The 16,327-nt window shown below is 44.3% G+C and overlaps 1 protein-coding gene across 6 annotated transcripts in view; it reads left to right on the forward strand.

Moving 5' to 3' along the window:
* The window catches only part of DIP2C (disco interacting protein 2 homolog C), a 416,214-nt gene that overhangs the window by 281,610 nt on the left and 118,277 nt on the right, over positions 1-16,327 (forward strand). For all 6 annotated transcript variants that reach the window (XM_047848086.1, XM_047848087.1, XM_047848088.1 and 3 more), the window contains 2 exons: positions 2,843-2,934; positions 9,348-9,458. In XM_047848086.1, the coding sequence (XP_047704042.1) occupies positions 2,843-2,934; positions 9,348-9,458 (203 nt within the window). The remainder of the gene's footprint in view (positions 1-2,842; positions 2,935-9,347; positions 9,459-16,327) is intronic.

A 16,327-nucleotide genomic window follows, 5' to 3' on the forward strand; every position in this document is an offset into this window, starting at 1 on the left:
AATGTGTTGTTCAAGGCCGCTATTTCCTTACTGGTTTTCTGTCCAGATGATGTATCCGTTGATGTGAGTGGGGTATTAAAGTTCCTATTATCATATTGCTGTTAATTTCTCCCTTTAGGGCTATGAATATTTGCTTCATAGATTTAGGTGCCTCCATATTGGGTGCATAAATGTCTACAAATGCTGTGTCTTCTCAGTGGACTGATCCCTTCATCATTAAGTATCTCCCCTTCTTTGTCTCTTATTACAGTCTTTGGTTTAAAGTGTGTTTTGTCTGATAGAACTACAGCTACTCATCTTCCTTTACGTCCCCGCTTCTGTGGAGTATCTTTCTGCAGCCCCTCACTTTCCTCTGTGTGCGTCCTTACATCTGAACGGAGCCTCTTGTAGGCAGCAGATCAGTTCTTGTTTTTTGTGTGTGCGTTTTTCCCCCATTAACTCACTCTGTGTCTTTTAATGAGAGAATTTAGTCCTTCTGCATTTAAAGTAACTATTGATGGGAGGTACGCATTGCCATTTTGGTAATTGTTATCCAGTTGTTTTTGTAGGGCCTCTCTGTTCCTTTTCTCTTCCTTTGCGGTTTCATGACTTTCTTTAGTGTGGGGCTTACATTGCTATCCCTTTATATTTGTGTATCTGCTAGAGGTGTTTGCTTGGTGGTTACCATGAGGCTCACATACAACAACTTATATTTATAACCTTAAGTTGATAACAACTTATGTTTGAACACATTCTAAACCCGTGCATTTTTACTCTCCCACCCACATTTCACGTTCTTCATGTCACATTTTACATCTTGATATCTTGCGTGTCCCTATTTCCTACTTTTGTCCTTTTCCTTTTATACTGGCTTTATATAGTCTACTACCTTTATTCCAGATTTACCTTTCCTAGTGGCATTTATACTTTTATTTATTTTCTTGTTACTTATTAGTGCCATTTCTTTTCAGCATGAAAAAGTCTCTTTAACATTTCTTACACGTCCGGTTTTGCATTTGCTTCTGGGAAAATGCATGGTCTGCCCTTCCATTCTGATTGATCCCTTTCCCAGTAACTTCTCTTGTTTGGAAAGTTTTTCATTCTCCTCTGTAAATCAGTAAAGAACCACTGTGTCTCCTGCAACTCAAATCAGCAAAGCTTTTCTCCTTGAAAAACAGCAAGTGGTATTTTGCCAAAAGTATGTTGCTCTTTTCAAGCTCCCGACTGTAGACTGGCTTCTGTATGAATATATGATAATATCCAAACAGAGAATGACGTTGAAAGTGTAACAAAACGTAACGTTGCTAATCATCTGACTGTAACAGATTTGTTCACAAAGCCATTGGGTTTTTCAGTTACAACAAATTGATTGCAATTGTTTATTTAATTGTGATTCCCTAATATTGTTCACATTAAAAAGATTTGAAGGCGCAAAATATTTGTTTTCTTTAGATGAAAAATCACTGAGTTACTTCTAATAGCCAGTGGCTGTTTTTGTGGAAAAAATATAGCCACCTAACAAAAGACCAAATGCTTGTAAGGTAGCCACTCTTGAGGACTGCAGTGTTGAGGCAGATCTAGAGAAGAGGGTGGAGGACAGACAAGACCTTCGTGTCTGATAATTAGCCTAAGTGCTCAAGAAGTATGGCCAAAGAGCGTACTGCCATTTTGTCCTTTTTAGGTTGCCTATGACATCAGTGAAAGGAAGACCATGTGTTGAGCACATACTGTAAACCAGTAATACCCTAGGAGTTAGAGACATTAAGATAACAAAAACATTCCTTTTGTCCCCTTATCGCTAAGGAGGAGATAAGTTGATAAATCCTGTGGAAGATAAACAATAAGCCTAATTTAGGTTGCTGCAAAATCCAATGTGAAGTAAAACAAGTGTTATAAACATAAAACTTCTTAACTTTTACATTCAAAATAGGAAGAAGCTGAAAACAATGATTGTATTTACGGGAAAGTTAAAGTTGCTCCTGACTGTTGTTACGATCATGTTAATGTAACTTCTAACGCCTCGCCTGCTTCTGAAAGCATGTGGAAGCTGATATCATGAAGCCCTTTAGGTGTCTAAGAGCTCATATTAGGTGTCAGAGTCACTTTGTCCCCTGCCCTGTCCTCCTGTGCAGGAGCGTCTGGTGCTAGAATGGAGGCAGGGGTGGGAACCCTGGAGGTTCTTCCAAGCTGGCTGTCCTTTCTGGTGTGTGTGTGTGTGTGTGTGTGTGTGTGTGTGTGTGTGTGTGTGTGTGTGTGTTTTCAATCCTATTTTTAATCCTCCTTTGTGGTCATTTTTTTCTGGAGTTCAGAACTTTAGCTCTGAATACTTACCACCATCTTTAAGTTCAAACATTACTCTCAAAAAATCCTGAATCCCCAAGACAAGCAAGATGTGATGCTGAGAAACTCAGGACTTGGGGAGGGAAGAGGGATCAGGCCTTGCAAAGTGTGTCCTAAGTACCTTTTGCATTCATTTCATTCATTTCATGAGCAAGGCCCTGATAACAGTGGAAATGTGTCATTTTGCATAACGTGAATCGGCAGTGACACACTTTTGCCCTTGTCCCTGCTTTACTTTACTCCCCAGAAATCTTCCCATCTTCTGTGATGATCAATGTTCTGTGGCTTTGCTGTAGCTGCTTTGCACACTTATAGTGTGTATCAGTACCTTGTTCCAGTGTTTAGGCCTCTCAGAGCTTATGAGTCAGAGTTTCTGGCTTTTATTTTCCTTCAGGATTCCATGGACTCAGGGTTACTTGAAGGCTTAAAATGAATGAGTACTGTCTCTAGTTATGTGCATGTTGAGACATAACTGAAAATGCATGTGTCCACTTACTTATGTCTTTATCACTTGTATTAATAGGCAAACTGTGGACAAGAAGTATGAAGGTTGCTTACAACATTCTGCATAAATTAGGTACAAAGCAGGAACCTATGGTACGACCAGGAGACAGGGTAAGTGCACGTGTGCAAACACTCCATTGTATGCGACAGAGACACCTGCTGTTTGAAGTTCTAGAGTTCAGTGTCTCCTAATGCCAATGCTGCTAAGTCAGGCTTTCTTTTTTTTTTTTTAATTTTTTTTTCAACGTTTATTTTTTTGGGGACAGAGAGAGACAGAGCATGAACGGGGGAGGGGCAGAGAGAGAGGGAGACACAGAATCGGAAACAGGCTCCAGGCTCTGAGCCATCAGCCCAGAGCCCGACGCGGGGCTCGAACTCACGGACCGCGAGATCGTGACCTGGCTGAAGTCGGACGCTTAACCGACTGTGCCACCCAGGCGCCCCTAAGTCAGGCTTTCTTAACATTAACTATGAATCGGGGTCAGTTGCACAATATGTCATTTAGCCTTTACAACAACCCCGTGAGTTCGACTGTAGTACTTCTGTTTCATCCATGAGGACGTGCAGACTTGAGAGTGTCACATCAGATGAAGGCACATAACTCATAAGTGGCTCAGCACTCGCAGCTGTTTCTGGCAGACCCCAGAGCCACATTCCCAGCCTTTGTCCTGTCGTCTGCTACTTTGAAACATTCGTGTGTCATCTACCTGGGCCGGCAGGACAAATTATCTGTAAAACTTTGTTTACATCCATCAGTGTACTGAAATCTTTATAGCACGCTGCTGGTGCCATTCCTTTCCTGGTGTTAAATTTCTGGATAGAGGCTACTATGTTTAACTGATAAGCAAGTTTTTATTCTTCCTGCAATCTGAAGTTACAGAGGACAGATGTTAGTATTCCTTTGCAATGTTATACTCCAAGAACTTGATACCCTTGTCCAAGCTTTGTACCCCAATTTAGATGTGAGGCAGGGTTAGAACCACATTTTCTTGCCTTCAAATGTAGCATCTTTTTTTCCATTTGCTGCTTTGTATCTGAGACCCCAACACTGGGTTATCCTACCTGTGCCCAAAGAACTCCCAAGTGAATTCAGTAAAAATATCAGTACTGAGCACCATAAACCAACAAGAACAGAAGCTGTGATTTACTTAAGATATTATAAAGACAGGGGCCCATCATGAGGAATTTTTTAGAAGATTACCAGAGGCCCAGCCTTCTGTGGTGGACTATGATTCTTTCCATTTTTTTATTGAACAAGTTTGACCTGTGGCTTGTAAATCTCAGTTATAGGTCTTAGCACTTCCTGATTATAAAACCACAAGGCTACAGTAATCAAAGCAGTGCAGTGCTAACGTAAAGACAGATGTGGAGAATGGAGTAGAACAGAGAGCCCAGAAATAAACCCTCGTGTGCACGGTGAAGCAGGTTCATCGAGGATGTTAAGATATGACACAGGGAAAGGACAGTCTCTTCGACAAATGGTGCTGGGAAAACTAGACCACCCACAAGCAAAAGGACAAAGTTGGACCTTTTACGCCGTCTATTAAAAAATTAACTCACAATGGTTCGGAGACTTAAAGAACAAAAACTATAAAACTCTTAGAATAAAACATGGGGAAAGCTGCATAACACAGAATTTGGCAATGATTTTTTTACATGATACCAAAAACACCGTGGAACAAAAATAAAAACATAAATTGGATTTCATCAAAATAACTTCTGTGCACCAAAGGACATTATCGAGACTGAAAAAGAAATATACAAGATGGGAGAAAATACTGACGAATTCTATATCTGAGAAGAGGTTAGTATCCACACTATGCTAAAACAAACAAACAAAACAGAAGTTTAAAAAATGGGCAGAGGACTTGAATAGACATTTCTCCAGAGAAGGTTTGCAGATGGCCAGTGAGCACCTGAAAAGACACCCCATGTCACTGCTTGTTGGGGCGCTGCATGTTAAAACCACAGTGAGACCGCACTTCACAGCCGTTGGGGTGGCCGTTGTCAGAAAGCAGAAAGTAAATGTTGGCAAGAATGAAGAAATTGAACCCCGGTGTGCTGCCACTGCAGAAAACAGTATGGCGGCTCCTTTAGAAATTGAACATAAATTACTGCTTGGTCCAACAGTTTCCCTTCCGTTTCAAAAGAACTGAAATCAGGGGCTTGAGCAGATAATAGCAACACCAGTGTTCATAGCAGCATTGTTCACAAACCCAAAAGGTGGCGGTAACTCAAGTGTCCATCGGCAGATGCATGGAGACACACACTAAAACACGATGGGCTCAAAGACTACGTGACATGGAATATGGCAGCTGCAAAGGACAAATGTACCAGGTACTTAGAGTAGTTAAACTCATGGAATCAGAAGGGTGATGGTAGCTAGGGGGCTGGCGGGGGCTGGGAAGTTCCTTAATGGGAGTGAGGCTTCAGTTTAGGAAGATGAGAAGGTCGGGAGATGGTTCTGGTTGTGAATGTACTTCATGCTGCTGAGCTGTGCGCTTTATTTTCAAAATAAATTAATAAAATAAATGAATGGTCAACGTTGTGTATGTTTTACCCCAATAAAAAATCAATTGTATGTAATATCTCCCTTAACTATAATTTCATGGATAGTGTTAGTAGAGTGATTTCGTTAAAAATTCTTATAGAGCATGGCCTCCAGATTATTGAAGTTCCCTTAAAATAACAACTACAAAATAAACCGCCTCTGTTCAGCTAAGATGTTAGTAGGAATTCGCGGGGCACAGTTTTGAGAAAATAAACTATGTAAAGAGGTTTGTCGGTAGAGATTGGTTTGACTGTGTGAGGGAGACTACTTTTCTAAGTTATTTAAAACATTATTCGTGTAGTTAATATCGGGCACACGTGTACAGATACTTTTATTAAAAAAATATACACGACCATAGCAGTAAATTGATCATAAGCTTATGTTGCTCTAAACGGAATTTTTTGCCCTCTTTGAAAATCACTTTTGAATAACACATAATTTTCCCCAGAATAGTGAACATTCAGTCCTTAGCATAAAAATTTACATTTTGTCTGTGTGTGACCTTACTAATGTTGTTTGGGGAATTACCTTCTTGGGCTTCCGAAAAGGGCTTTACGTGCCTAAGCTGAATAGGGTTTGGGGATATCTAGTCAGAGCTTTGGAAGGCACGAAGGTGCGTCACATCTGAAGGGAGCCTGCCAGTTGTATTAAAATATAAATAGGCACGTTACTGATAATCAGCTTTTCTATAAAGGGAAGGTGATACAGGTCCCCAAAAGAGGGGTAAGAGGTGGAGATGAACTATCTGGAAGGAGAGAGATGTTTTTCATTTTGAGGAGCATCTGGGGCCTGAGAAGTCTTCCCAGAGAGGAAAAGTGAGCCTGTGAGCTGTAGGCTAGGCTCCAGGAAAGCATGGGAAGTGTGTGCAGCAGCTCCTGGTGTGAAGAGCGCTGAGGGCAAGCTGGCCGAGGGGCGTCCCTTTACCAAGAGGAGACCCTCCGAAGCGCGGCGGTGGGTTGCGCCTTTGCCTCTTGGTTTGTGGATGCCTGCTGTGCCCTGTGGGGGATTAGGTCCAGTGACACCTCGAGGAATCCGTGGAGGAGCGAATACAGGGGAGCTGTGTGGGTCCCTCAGAACCAAGCACCTGTGTGTGTGCGTTGCACGGCAATCACTGTGAGCCGCCAGTAAGACAGGGACAGGGCTCGTGACCGACTCAGAAACGGAAGCAAGACTTAACAGGAATGCCTGAAGTACAGACTCCCCTTCCTTAAACTGCAAAACAAAACAGCAACAAACCTTCCGTTTTTATTCTGAGCCTTCAGAGGTATCTGACCCTCCCTGTCCCTTACTTGTATATCATCGAGAGATACAATATACAATTTCATAGTCTGCTTTTATTCACTTTACGTTGTAACTTGACGTTTCATCCTATTTAACACAACTCTGCCAGGTTTATACAGTGTGGCCTCACCAGCATGAGCTGCAGCAACAAAGCAGCGGGAACTTGCGGTCCCAAGTTCGTTGATCTTCCTTTGAACGGAGCCGGAGTGGCAGCCAGACCTTGTTCCCAGTCTGGGGGTGCCCCATCTTCTCGCTCTCGGTTCTGTGCTCCTGGCGGGGACTCCTGCATCCAGAGCAGGTGCTCCAAGAAGACTAACAAGTCGGTATTTAACTGGTCCTTTATGAATAGGTGCATCCATTGGTTCGGGATGGAACAGCAGTATGTCCTGTGTTTCCCTGCAGTTTGAACGACTTCCTCAAACATGTTGGTCCGTTTCAGGGAGAGACGTCTTGTGGCGGCGGCACCCGGAAGCTCACAGATACGCACCCGGAAGGCTCAGTGTTGCCCTGCCAGACCCACATCTAAAACCTGTTGCTCTCAGCTCAGCTGCCACTTGAAGGCAGAGCCCTTACAGCTACTGCGATCCTCACACACTTTGTTAAAATAATTGCTGACGGTTCATATGTGTACGTGTGCAAGTCAGTTACTTCTGGAAAGCCCTGCTCACGGCTGAGTGCTGTCAGGATGGAGTAAGTTGACATAAGCAACGGTTACCTCTCAGGGTTCTCAAACACAGGTCGTCGGTAGTGCAGAATGGCTTTTGCTGGCCTTATGGGGTCATGTATCTCTCATTTAGCTGCTTTCAGTGAACTGCAGGAATGCTGCATGGAAAGGAAACCTTCATTGAATCCCAAGCTGATTTCTTCCCCACCTGCTATTCTGTGTCGCTAAGTTTCAAACAGGGACAAATTTACGATGTGGCCTCTTCTGTTCTCAGCTGCCATCTGCGTCCCTTCACACCAACCTGGTTATTTGTATATTGAAATTGAGTGTGTTACCCAGCTGCTCCTGGAAAAACTGGCAACTTCTGGTTAGGACATTTTGAGAGAAAAAATTGGTTAAATTCCTGAATGAGTCATGCAGAAGTGACCTGTGCATGTTAAGTCGTGGGATCTGGGTGCCTGTGAACACGCAGCAAACTTGTCCACAAGGGGGGAGTGGGACCCCGATGCCCAATCAGGACGTGGGGGTGACTCGGGCTACAGCAGGAGTGGGGTCTGCAGGGCGGAGCGGGCAGTGCAGACACGCAGCCACGGGACGGCTACCGCGGTGTCCTGAGGAGGCGGTCTGCCCGAGAGGTGGGCACGGCTGCTCCAGGAGGGGCTGCAGTAACAGGAGAGCTGGCTGGTGCCAGGTGAGCTACACGGCAGACCCTGGGACAAGCCCCGGACGGACTCACGTGGGATGGCATACTTGTTAAGTCGTGGGCACTGACAGAAAGGGGCGTCTTGACAAACGTCCAGTAAAAAATGCAGCGATAAAAACCAAACAGTACTGCAGCAAGAAGTCTTTGCATCAAGCGTAAGAGTTAATGCCGTCAAATATATTTAAGATCCATCCTGACTTTAGGGTACTTGTGAAAACACTGATGGGCTGAATAGGCTAATAGGTAAAAAGGGGAATGAAAAGCATTTCACGTGAGGAAGAATAATTATAAGCCATCCCATGGAAAAATCATTCAACGTTAAGATAACCTCAGGCCTATCAGAAAACATTTTAGAAATCATATTACCCGGGGCACCTGGACGGCTCAGTCAGTTAAGCATCAGACTCTGGATTCCGGCTCAGGCCACGATCCCGGGGTCATGGGATCAGGCTCTGCGCGGGGCTCTGTGCTGGCTGGCAGCGTGCAGCCTGCTTGGGATGCTCCTTCTCCCTCTGTGAGCTCGTCCCCTGCTCTTGCATGCACAGGCTGTTTGTCTTTCTCAAGACAAATAAACTTTAAACAAAAGTCCTACTACTCTTGGTAATTTAAATCAGCCTACCTCTTATAACTCCAAGACTGTTGTGCTTTTCGTCCCTAAGGCCGAGCAGGAAGGCGGTGGGTGGAACCAGGGCAGCAGGCGTTCGTGGAGCCTCATCTGTGAGGGTGCCACGGATGGACTGACAGCCCCGGCTGGCTGGCATTCATGGCCGTGTGCTGTGCACCGGGCCTTGCACCGAGCCCTCGCCACCTTCTCTGTGACCTTCACCCAGCACTAGGACGTAGGCAGGAAAACTGAGGCCTGGAGGGGCTGATACTGACCTGGGACCAGGATGGAGCCCTGTGGTCAGCGCCCTGCCAGCCTTGCCCCAGTGAGGAAGCACACAGCGCTCGGTCACCCCTGTGAAGGCTACGTGGAAACACGAGTTCTTACCGAGCCCAGCGAGGATGGTGCGGTTCACCCTGTGTTAAGTACGTGACAGGAAGACGACGAGCGGAACATCTGGGTAGTTGTCTTCTGGGGGCAGCGTTAGGAAGGACTGTGGGCGATACGTGTCGCTTCCACGTGAATCAAAGGGAAAGTACACGGTCCTTGAATGCATCTTGCTGAAGGGTAGTTTTAAGCGTGCACCTAATTTTTGTTCAGCCTCTGTTCTCGCGGAGAACATGAGCCCTGCTGCCCATGGCGGTTTGCATCGTTTTTCGGTATTTTGAAAGCTGGTGGCATCAATTTGCTGGTTAATCCCTCCTGCTCTGTGTCTGTGCAGGTGGCGCTGGTGTTCCCCAACAATGACCCCGCCGCGTCCATGGTGGCCTTCTACGGCTGCCTGCTGGCTGAAGTTGTTCCCGTGCCCATCGAAGTGCCACTCACCAGAAAGGTAAAGAGCGTGCTGTCGCCAGCAGGGAGGGTCCGGCTGGGCCGCAGCGGAACGTTCTGTGGTGAAGTCAGAATGCGTAGGTGGCTGGTTTTTAAGTGGCTCTTTATCTCAGCGGGAGGTGGACCGAGAAGCACAGAGGTGTTTTTGTCATTGGGGAGGCTCTACAGGTTCTCGTCACTTGTGTCAGTAGAGGGGACGGTTACTGGGTGCGCAGCTCAGCGGCAGGATGAAGCAGGAGCAGCTTTTCAGGGGTGGGGCTGCCGCACGCCGGCCTCCGAGCGCTGATGGGGGGCCGTTTGAGACGGTGGCACAGGGGGATGCAGAGCTGGCCTCTTCCCCTGGCCCTGTGGCTGCGGCTGCGTGTGGAGCGACTCCCTGTGCAGAACACCCAAGAACCCGCTGACCAGCTCCTCCATTTCAAGGGAGACGGGGGATTGGGGGGGCCGAGGCGGGGACACTGTCTCACCAGACGCCCCAGCCCTGCACTGCCACCACACACAGGGGGAGTCCCACACATTCAGAGCTCCTCCTTGAGTGGGGTGTTCACGTCACCCATTAGGCATTTCAGCCCTTGGGGCCTGCACCAGAGAGATGAACCTCCAAAACATCTGCCTTTGGAAATACTGGGGCTTGTGTCCAGCATACCCACGGGGCTCATGCTCCACTCACTTGTCCCAAGGCCCAGCACAGAAGCAGCAGTTTAGAAAGTGATTCCACTGTGTGTGAAGAGGGTTCATTTGCTGACCCTAAAGCATCTGCCAGAGGGGCAAGGGCCTGCCGGAACTCCATCTGGGGATAGAGGTGCTGATGGGGACCATTTCTGCACATTGCTTCTACCTTGCTAGTGCTGTGCTGCTACAGCCAACAGGTGCACCCCAGCCCCGTGCCCTCCTCCTGCGTCAACGAAGCCAGTAACCGTGCTGCAGCCCCACGCTTGCCTCCTGCCTTGCTAGAGCTGCAGGTGCCCATAGACCGCACAGGGATACCCATGCACGCCTGGCACTGGGAGCCAGGGGCTAGGACACCTGGGCCCCGTAGGTCTGTATCATGGGGAGGGACTGTTCTTGACAGATGGCTTGCGGGGCACTGCACAGACAACAGACTGAAACACAGCCCAGGCTTTCTGGGAGGAAGGTCTGTTTACCTGTCTTGGGGCGCAGTACCTGTCCTGGGGCACAGCCTGAGGTACAGGCTTCAGGTCTGTCACATCTAGAGACTGTGGAGGTGCTCCCAGGGAACGTGGACAGGGGGACAACTTTGCACTTTCCCTTGACTGTGCTCCAGTTCACTGGCACCTCCATGAAAGGAGCCCTAATTTTTGCAACTGTAACCAGGAGACACCTCCAGACATCCTGGTCTGGAGGCCAGCAGGATTTAGGACTGTGGTCCCACAAACTGTATGTATACACATACTTTAAAAGCTGCTGCCTGAGGGCCTGGCTGCCAGTCAGCCTGTAACTAGTGCTCAGTGGGATTCCTCCGTTGGAACTTGGACAGGTCTCGGCACGCCCTTAACAGTGGGAACATATCTGGAGTACATTTGGCTGCGTAGACAATCAGAGGGGTTCAGGAGACAACCAAGGGCAAGGCTGAACGAGGAGATTCATTTCTTCCACAGCCCACTCCTTCCAGACTGGGAGAGGTACCTGCTGCACTTAATACAGAGAGGCCAACAAAACGAGCAGACAGACGAACGTGTTCCAGAAGAGAGAACAAGATAGAACCTTAATGAACAGAGATAAATACTTTACCTAATTAGGAGTTCAAAGTAATGGTCATGAGGAAGCTCACAGAACTCAGGAGAAGGAAGGATGAACACACAACTTCAACGGGGAGATGGAAAATAGGAGGGAATACCACTTAGGTCAAGCCACTTAAGATACAGTAAAGTGGGGCACCTGGTGGCTTAGCCGGTTGAGTGTCCAACTTCAGCTCAGGTCATGATCTCACGGTTTCTGTGTTGGAGCCCTGTGTCGGGCATGTGCTGACAGCTCAGAGCCTGGAGCCTGCTTGACATTCTGTGTCTCCCTCTCTCTCTGCCCCTCCCCTACTTGTGTGTTTGTGTGTGTGTGTGTGTGTGTGTGTGTCTCTTTCTCTCTCAAAAAATAAACATTAAAATTTTTTTTTAATTAAAAGATAGAAAAGAATACAGTAATGGAACTGAAGAATGCCCTGTGAAGTTCCCACTAGAAAAAAACAGAAGGAAGCAGCAGCCATCAAGAAGACAGGACAATAGACCTCACACAGAGCAGCAAAAAGAAACCAGGAAAAATTTAAGATAGCTTGAGGGACCTGTAGGACAGCATCAATCAGAACAGCGTTCACAATATGTGTGTCACAGAAAAGAGAGAGAGAAAGGAACAGAAAACGTTCCTAACCTCGGGAGAGAAACAGACATCCAGGTCCATGGAGCCTGGAGAGCTGTAAGTGAGATGAATCTAAGGAGTTCACACCAAGACATGTTATAATTAAAATGTCAGAGGCTAACGAGAGAATCTTAAGAGCAGCAGGAGAAAAACAACTTGTTCCATACAAGGAAACAGCTAAGATGGCCAGCACATTTTCAGCAGAAACCTTGCAGCCCAGAAGGGAGTGGCAGGATATATTCAAAGTACTGAAAAGAAAACCTACAACCAAGAATACTCTGCCCAGCAAGGGCCGTCATTCAGAATTGAAGGAGGGATAGTTTTCCAGACAAGCAAACCGTAAAGGAGCTCATTGCCACTAAACAGGCCGTGGGAGAAATGTTACAGTGAGAGGGCCTTGATTAGTAGCAAAATACAAGAGAGCATAAATCTCATTGGTAAAGGTAAATGTACAGTAAAGGTAATGGATTAATTACTTACTAAACTAGAACGAAGGTTAAAAAGACAAAAGTAGTAAAAATCAGGAAAACTATGATACTTGGTTATGGGATACACAACATGAAAAGATATAAATGTAACATCAAAACATTAATTGTGCGGAGGGCAGGTAAAAACTCAAGAGTTTTAGAGTATGTTCAAACTTAATATATAAATACACACACGCACAAGATTAAATGTTTGTGTGTGTGTGTGTAGGCTGTTATGTGTGAGTCTTATGGTGACCAAAAAGCAAATACCTCTAATAGATACACAAAATACAAAGGGAAAGAAATCTAAGTGTAATACTAAAGAAAGTCATCAAACCACAAAAAAGCGAAGAAGAGAGGAACAGAGAGGCCCAACTAAAAGAAAAACCAGAAAACAATTACCAAAATGGCAATAAGTACATACTTATCAATAATTACTTTAAATGTAAAAGAACTAAATTCTCTGATCAAGAGACACAGAGTGGGATAATGGGAAAAAACAAAAACAATTGATCTGCTGCCTACAAGAGGCTCCATTCAGATGTAAGGACGCACACAGAGGAAAGTGAGGGGTTGCAGAAAGATACTCCACAGAAGCGGGGACGTAAAGGAAGATGAGTAGCTGTAGTTCTATCAGACAAAACACACTTTAAACCAAAGACTGTAATAAGAGACAAAGAAGGGGAGATACTTAATGATGAAAGGATCAGTCCACTGAGAAGACACAGCATTTGTAGACATTTATGTACCCAATATGGAAGCACCTAAATCTATGAAGCAAGTATTAACAGACCTAAAGGGAGACATGCAATTCAGTAGTAGTAGGGACGTCAATACCCCACTGACATCAGTGGACTTAATTTATACTGAACACTCCATCCATTAGCAATAGAATACACATTCTTCTCAAGGGCATTTCCAGTGTTCTCCAGGATAGATCACATGTTAGGCCACAAAACAAGTCTCAATAAATCAAAGAAGGCTGAAATTCTATCAAGCATCTTTTCTGACCCATAATGGTATGAAAGTAGAAGTCAGTTACAGGGAGAAAACTGGAAATTTCACAGATATGTGGATTTTATGCAGCATGCTTCTGAACAACCAGTAGGTCAATGAAGAAATCAAAGGAAAAGTCAAGAAACAGCTTGAGACTAACTTAAACGGTAGCAGAACATATGAAACCTTCAAAGCTCAGCAGAAGTGGTTCTAAAAAGAAAGGTCACAGCAACACAGGCCTACCTCAGTCCATCAGAAAAATCTCTAATCTAATGTGAAACTTTCAGGAACTAGAAAAAAAAAGCAAATGAAGCCCAGTTAGTAGAAGGAAGTAGCAACGATCATTGTGGGAATACATGATATAGAGACTAAAAAGAATATAGAAAAACAAAATCAGTGACACCATGAAGCTGATTCTTTCAAAAGATAAACAAAATTCATACACCTTTAGCTAGACTCAGCAAACAAACAAGAGAACAGGACTCAAATATAATCAGAAATGAAACAGAAGTTATAACTGATGCCGCAGAAAAGGGGTTAGGGGATACCACCATGAATAACTATATGCCAACAAATTGGACCCCTAGAATTGGATAAATTCCATAAATGTACACTCTTCCAAGGCTGAATCATGAAGAAGTAGAAAATCTGAATACGGGTTAGTAGCAGGTAGATTGACTCAGTTATCAAAAACCTCCAGTAAACAGAAGTCCAGGATCATCAGATGGCTTCACTGGTGAATTCTGCCAAACATTCAGAAAGATTTAATACGTCTCCTTCTCAAACTCTTCCAAAAAATTGAGAGCAGAGGAAACTTTCAAATTCATTTTTACAAGATCAGTGTTGCCCTGATACCAATACCAGGCAAGGATACCATAAGAAAATAAGATTACAGGCCAAATATCCTTGATGAACATAGATGCAAAAATTCTCAACAAAATATTAGCAAACAGAGCTCAATAACATGTTAAAAGGATCATATTCCATAAGTTAGTGGGATTTATTTCAGTGATGCACAAATGGACCAACATTTGTGAATCAATCAATGTGATATACCACACCAACAAAATGAAAGATAATCGTATGATCATAGACACAGAAAAAGCACTAGCAAAATTCGACATTCTTTTTTTTAAAGTTTTTATTTAAATTCCTGTTAACATATAGTGTAATGTCAATTTCAGGTGTACAGTGTAGTGATTCAACACTTCATATGACACCCAGTGCTCATCACAACAAGCTCGCTCCTTAATCCCCATCACGTTTCCCCCACTCCCCCACCTACCTCCCCCCTGATAACACCATCAGTGTGTCCTCTGTAATTGAGAGTCTCAGTCTTGGTTTGCCCTGACAAGACCCCCCCTCTTTTTTTCCCTTTGTTTTATTTCTTCAATTCCACGTAGGAGTGAAATCATATGGTATTGTGTTTTTCTGGCTTCACTTAGCATAATGATCTCTGGCTCTATCCATGCCATTGAAAATGGCAAGTTTCATTCTTATGACTAATTTTCCATTGCATATACATACCCCATCTTCTTTATCATCCATCAGTTGATGGACACTTGGGCTGTTGCCATAGTTTGGCTATTGTAGATAATGCTGCTGTAAACATAGGGGTGCATGTATCCCTTTGAATTAGTATTTTTGTATTTTGGGGGGTAAATACCCAGTAGTGTGATTGCTGCATCATAGGGTAGTTCTGTTTTTAGCTTTGAGACTTCCATAGCTTTAGCTTTTAATTTCCATACTGTTTTCCAGAGCGGCTACACCAGTTTGCATTCCCACTAACAGTGCAAGAAGGTTTCCCTTTCTCTACATCCTTGCCAACACCTGTTGTGTCTTGTGTTGTTGATTTCAGCCATTCTGACAGGTGTGAGGTGGTATCTCATTGTAGTTTTGATTTGCATTCCCCTGATGACCAGTGATGTTGAGCATCTTTTCTTGTGTCTGTTGGCATCTGGATTCATCTTTGGAGAGATGTCTATTCGTCAGCATTCATTTTTTTGAGTAAAGAAAGTCAACAAAGTGAGTATAAAGGGAATGTACTTCGACATAATAAAGGCCATATATGACAAGCCCACAGCTAACCTTTCATTCAGTTGTGAAAAGCTGTAAGTTTTGTTTTTTGGTTTTTTTTTTGTTTTTTTTTTTTTTTTTATTTATTTTTGGGACAGAGAGAGACAGAGCATGAGCGGGGGAGGGGCAGAGAGAGAGAGGGAGACACAGAATCGGAAACAGGCTCCAGGCTCCGAGCCATCAGCCCAGAGCCTGATGCGGGGCTCGAACTCACAGACCGCGAGATCGTGACCTGGCTGAAGTCGGACGCTTAACCGACTTCGCCACCCAGGCGCCCCTGTAAGTTTTTTTCTAAGATCAACCCATTCTTGCCGTTTCTATTCAACATAGTATTGGAAGTCCTGGGCATAGCAGTTAGGCAAGAAAAAGATGTAAAATGGCATTCAATTACTAAGGAAGAAGTAAAACTATCTCTATTTGAGGATGACATGATTTTATATATAGAAAACAATAAAGACTCCCCCCAAAAACTCTTAGAACTTTTTAGTGAATTGAGTAAAGTTGCAGGATAGAAAATCAGCATATAAAATTGGTTGCATTTCTATACACTAATGGTGAACTATCAGAGAAATTAAGAAAACAATCTCATTTATAGTTACATCAAAAAGAACAACATATCTAGGAATAAATTTAACCAAGGAAGTGGAAATACTCTGAAAATTATAAGACCTTGGTGAACGAAATGAAGACACACACACACAATGAACGGAAAGACATTCCATACTTGGGGATTGAGAGAAGTAATATTGTTAAAATGTCTGTATTACCTAAAGCAGTCTACAGTATTCACAATCCCTATTAAAATTCCAATGGCACTCAATCTAACTGTTCACAGAAATAGAAAAAACATTCCAAAAATTTGTATGGAACTACAGGAGAACCCAAATGGCCAAAACAATCTTGAGTAACAAGGGCAAAGCTGGGGACACCTGGCTTCCTGATCTCAAACTCTATTACAAAGCTT

This window comes from Prionailurus viverrinus, unplaced genomic scaffold (genome assembly GCF_022837055.1).
Source record: "Prionailurus viverrinus isolate Anna unplaced genomic scaffold, UM_Priviv_1.0 scaffold_51, whole genome shotgun sequence".
Taxonomy (NCBI): Eukaryota; Metazoa; Chordata; class Mammalia; order Carnivora; family Felidae; genus Prionailurus; species Prionailurus viverrinus.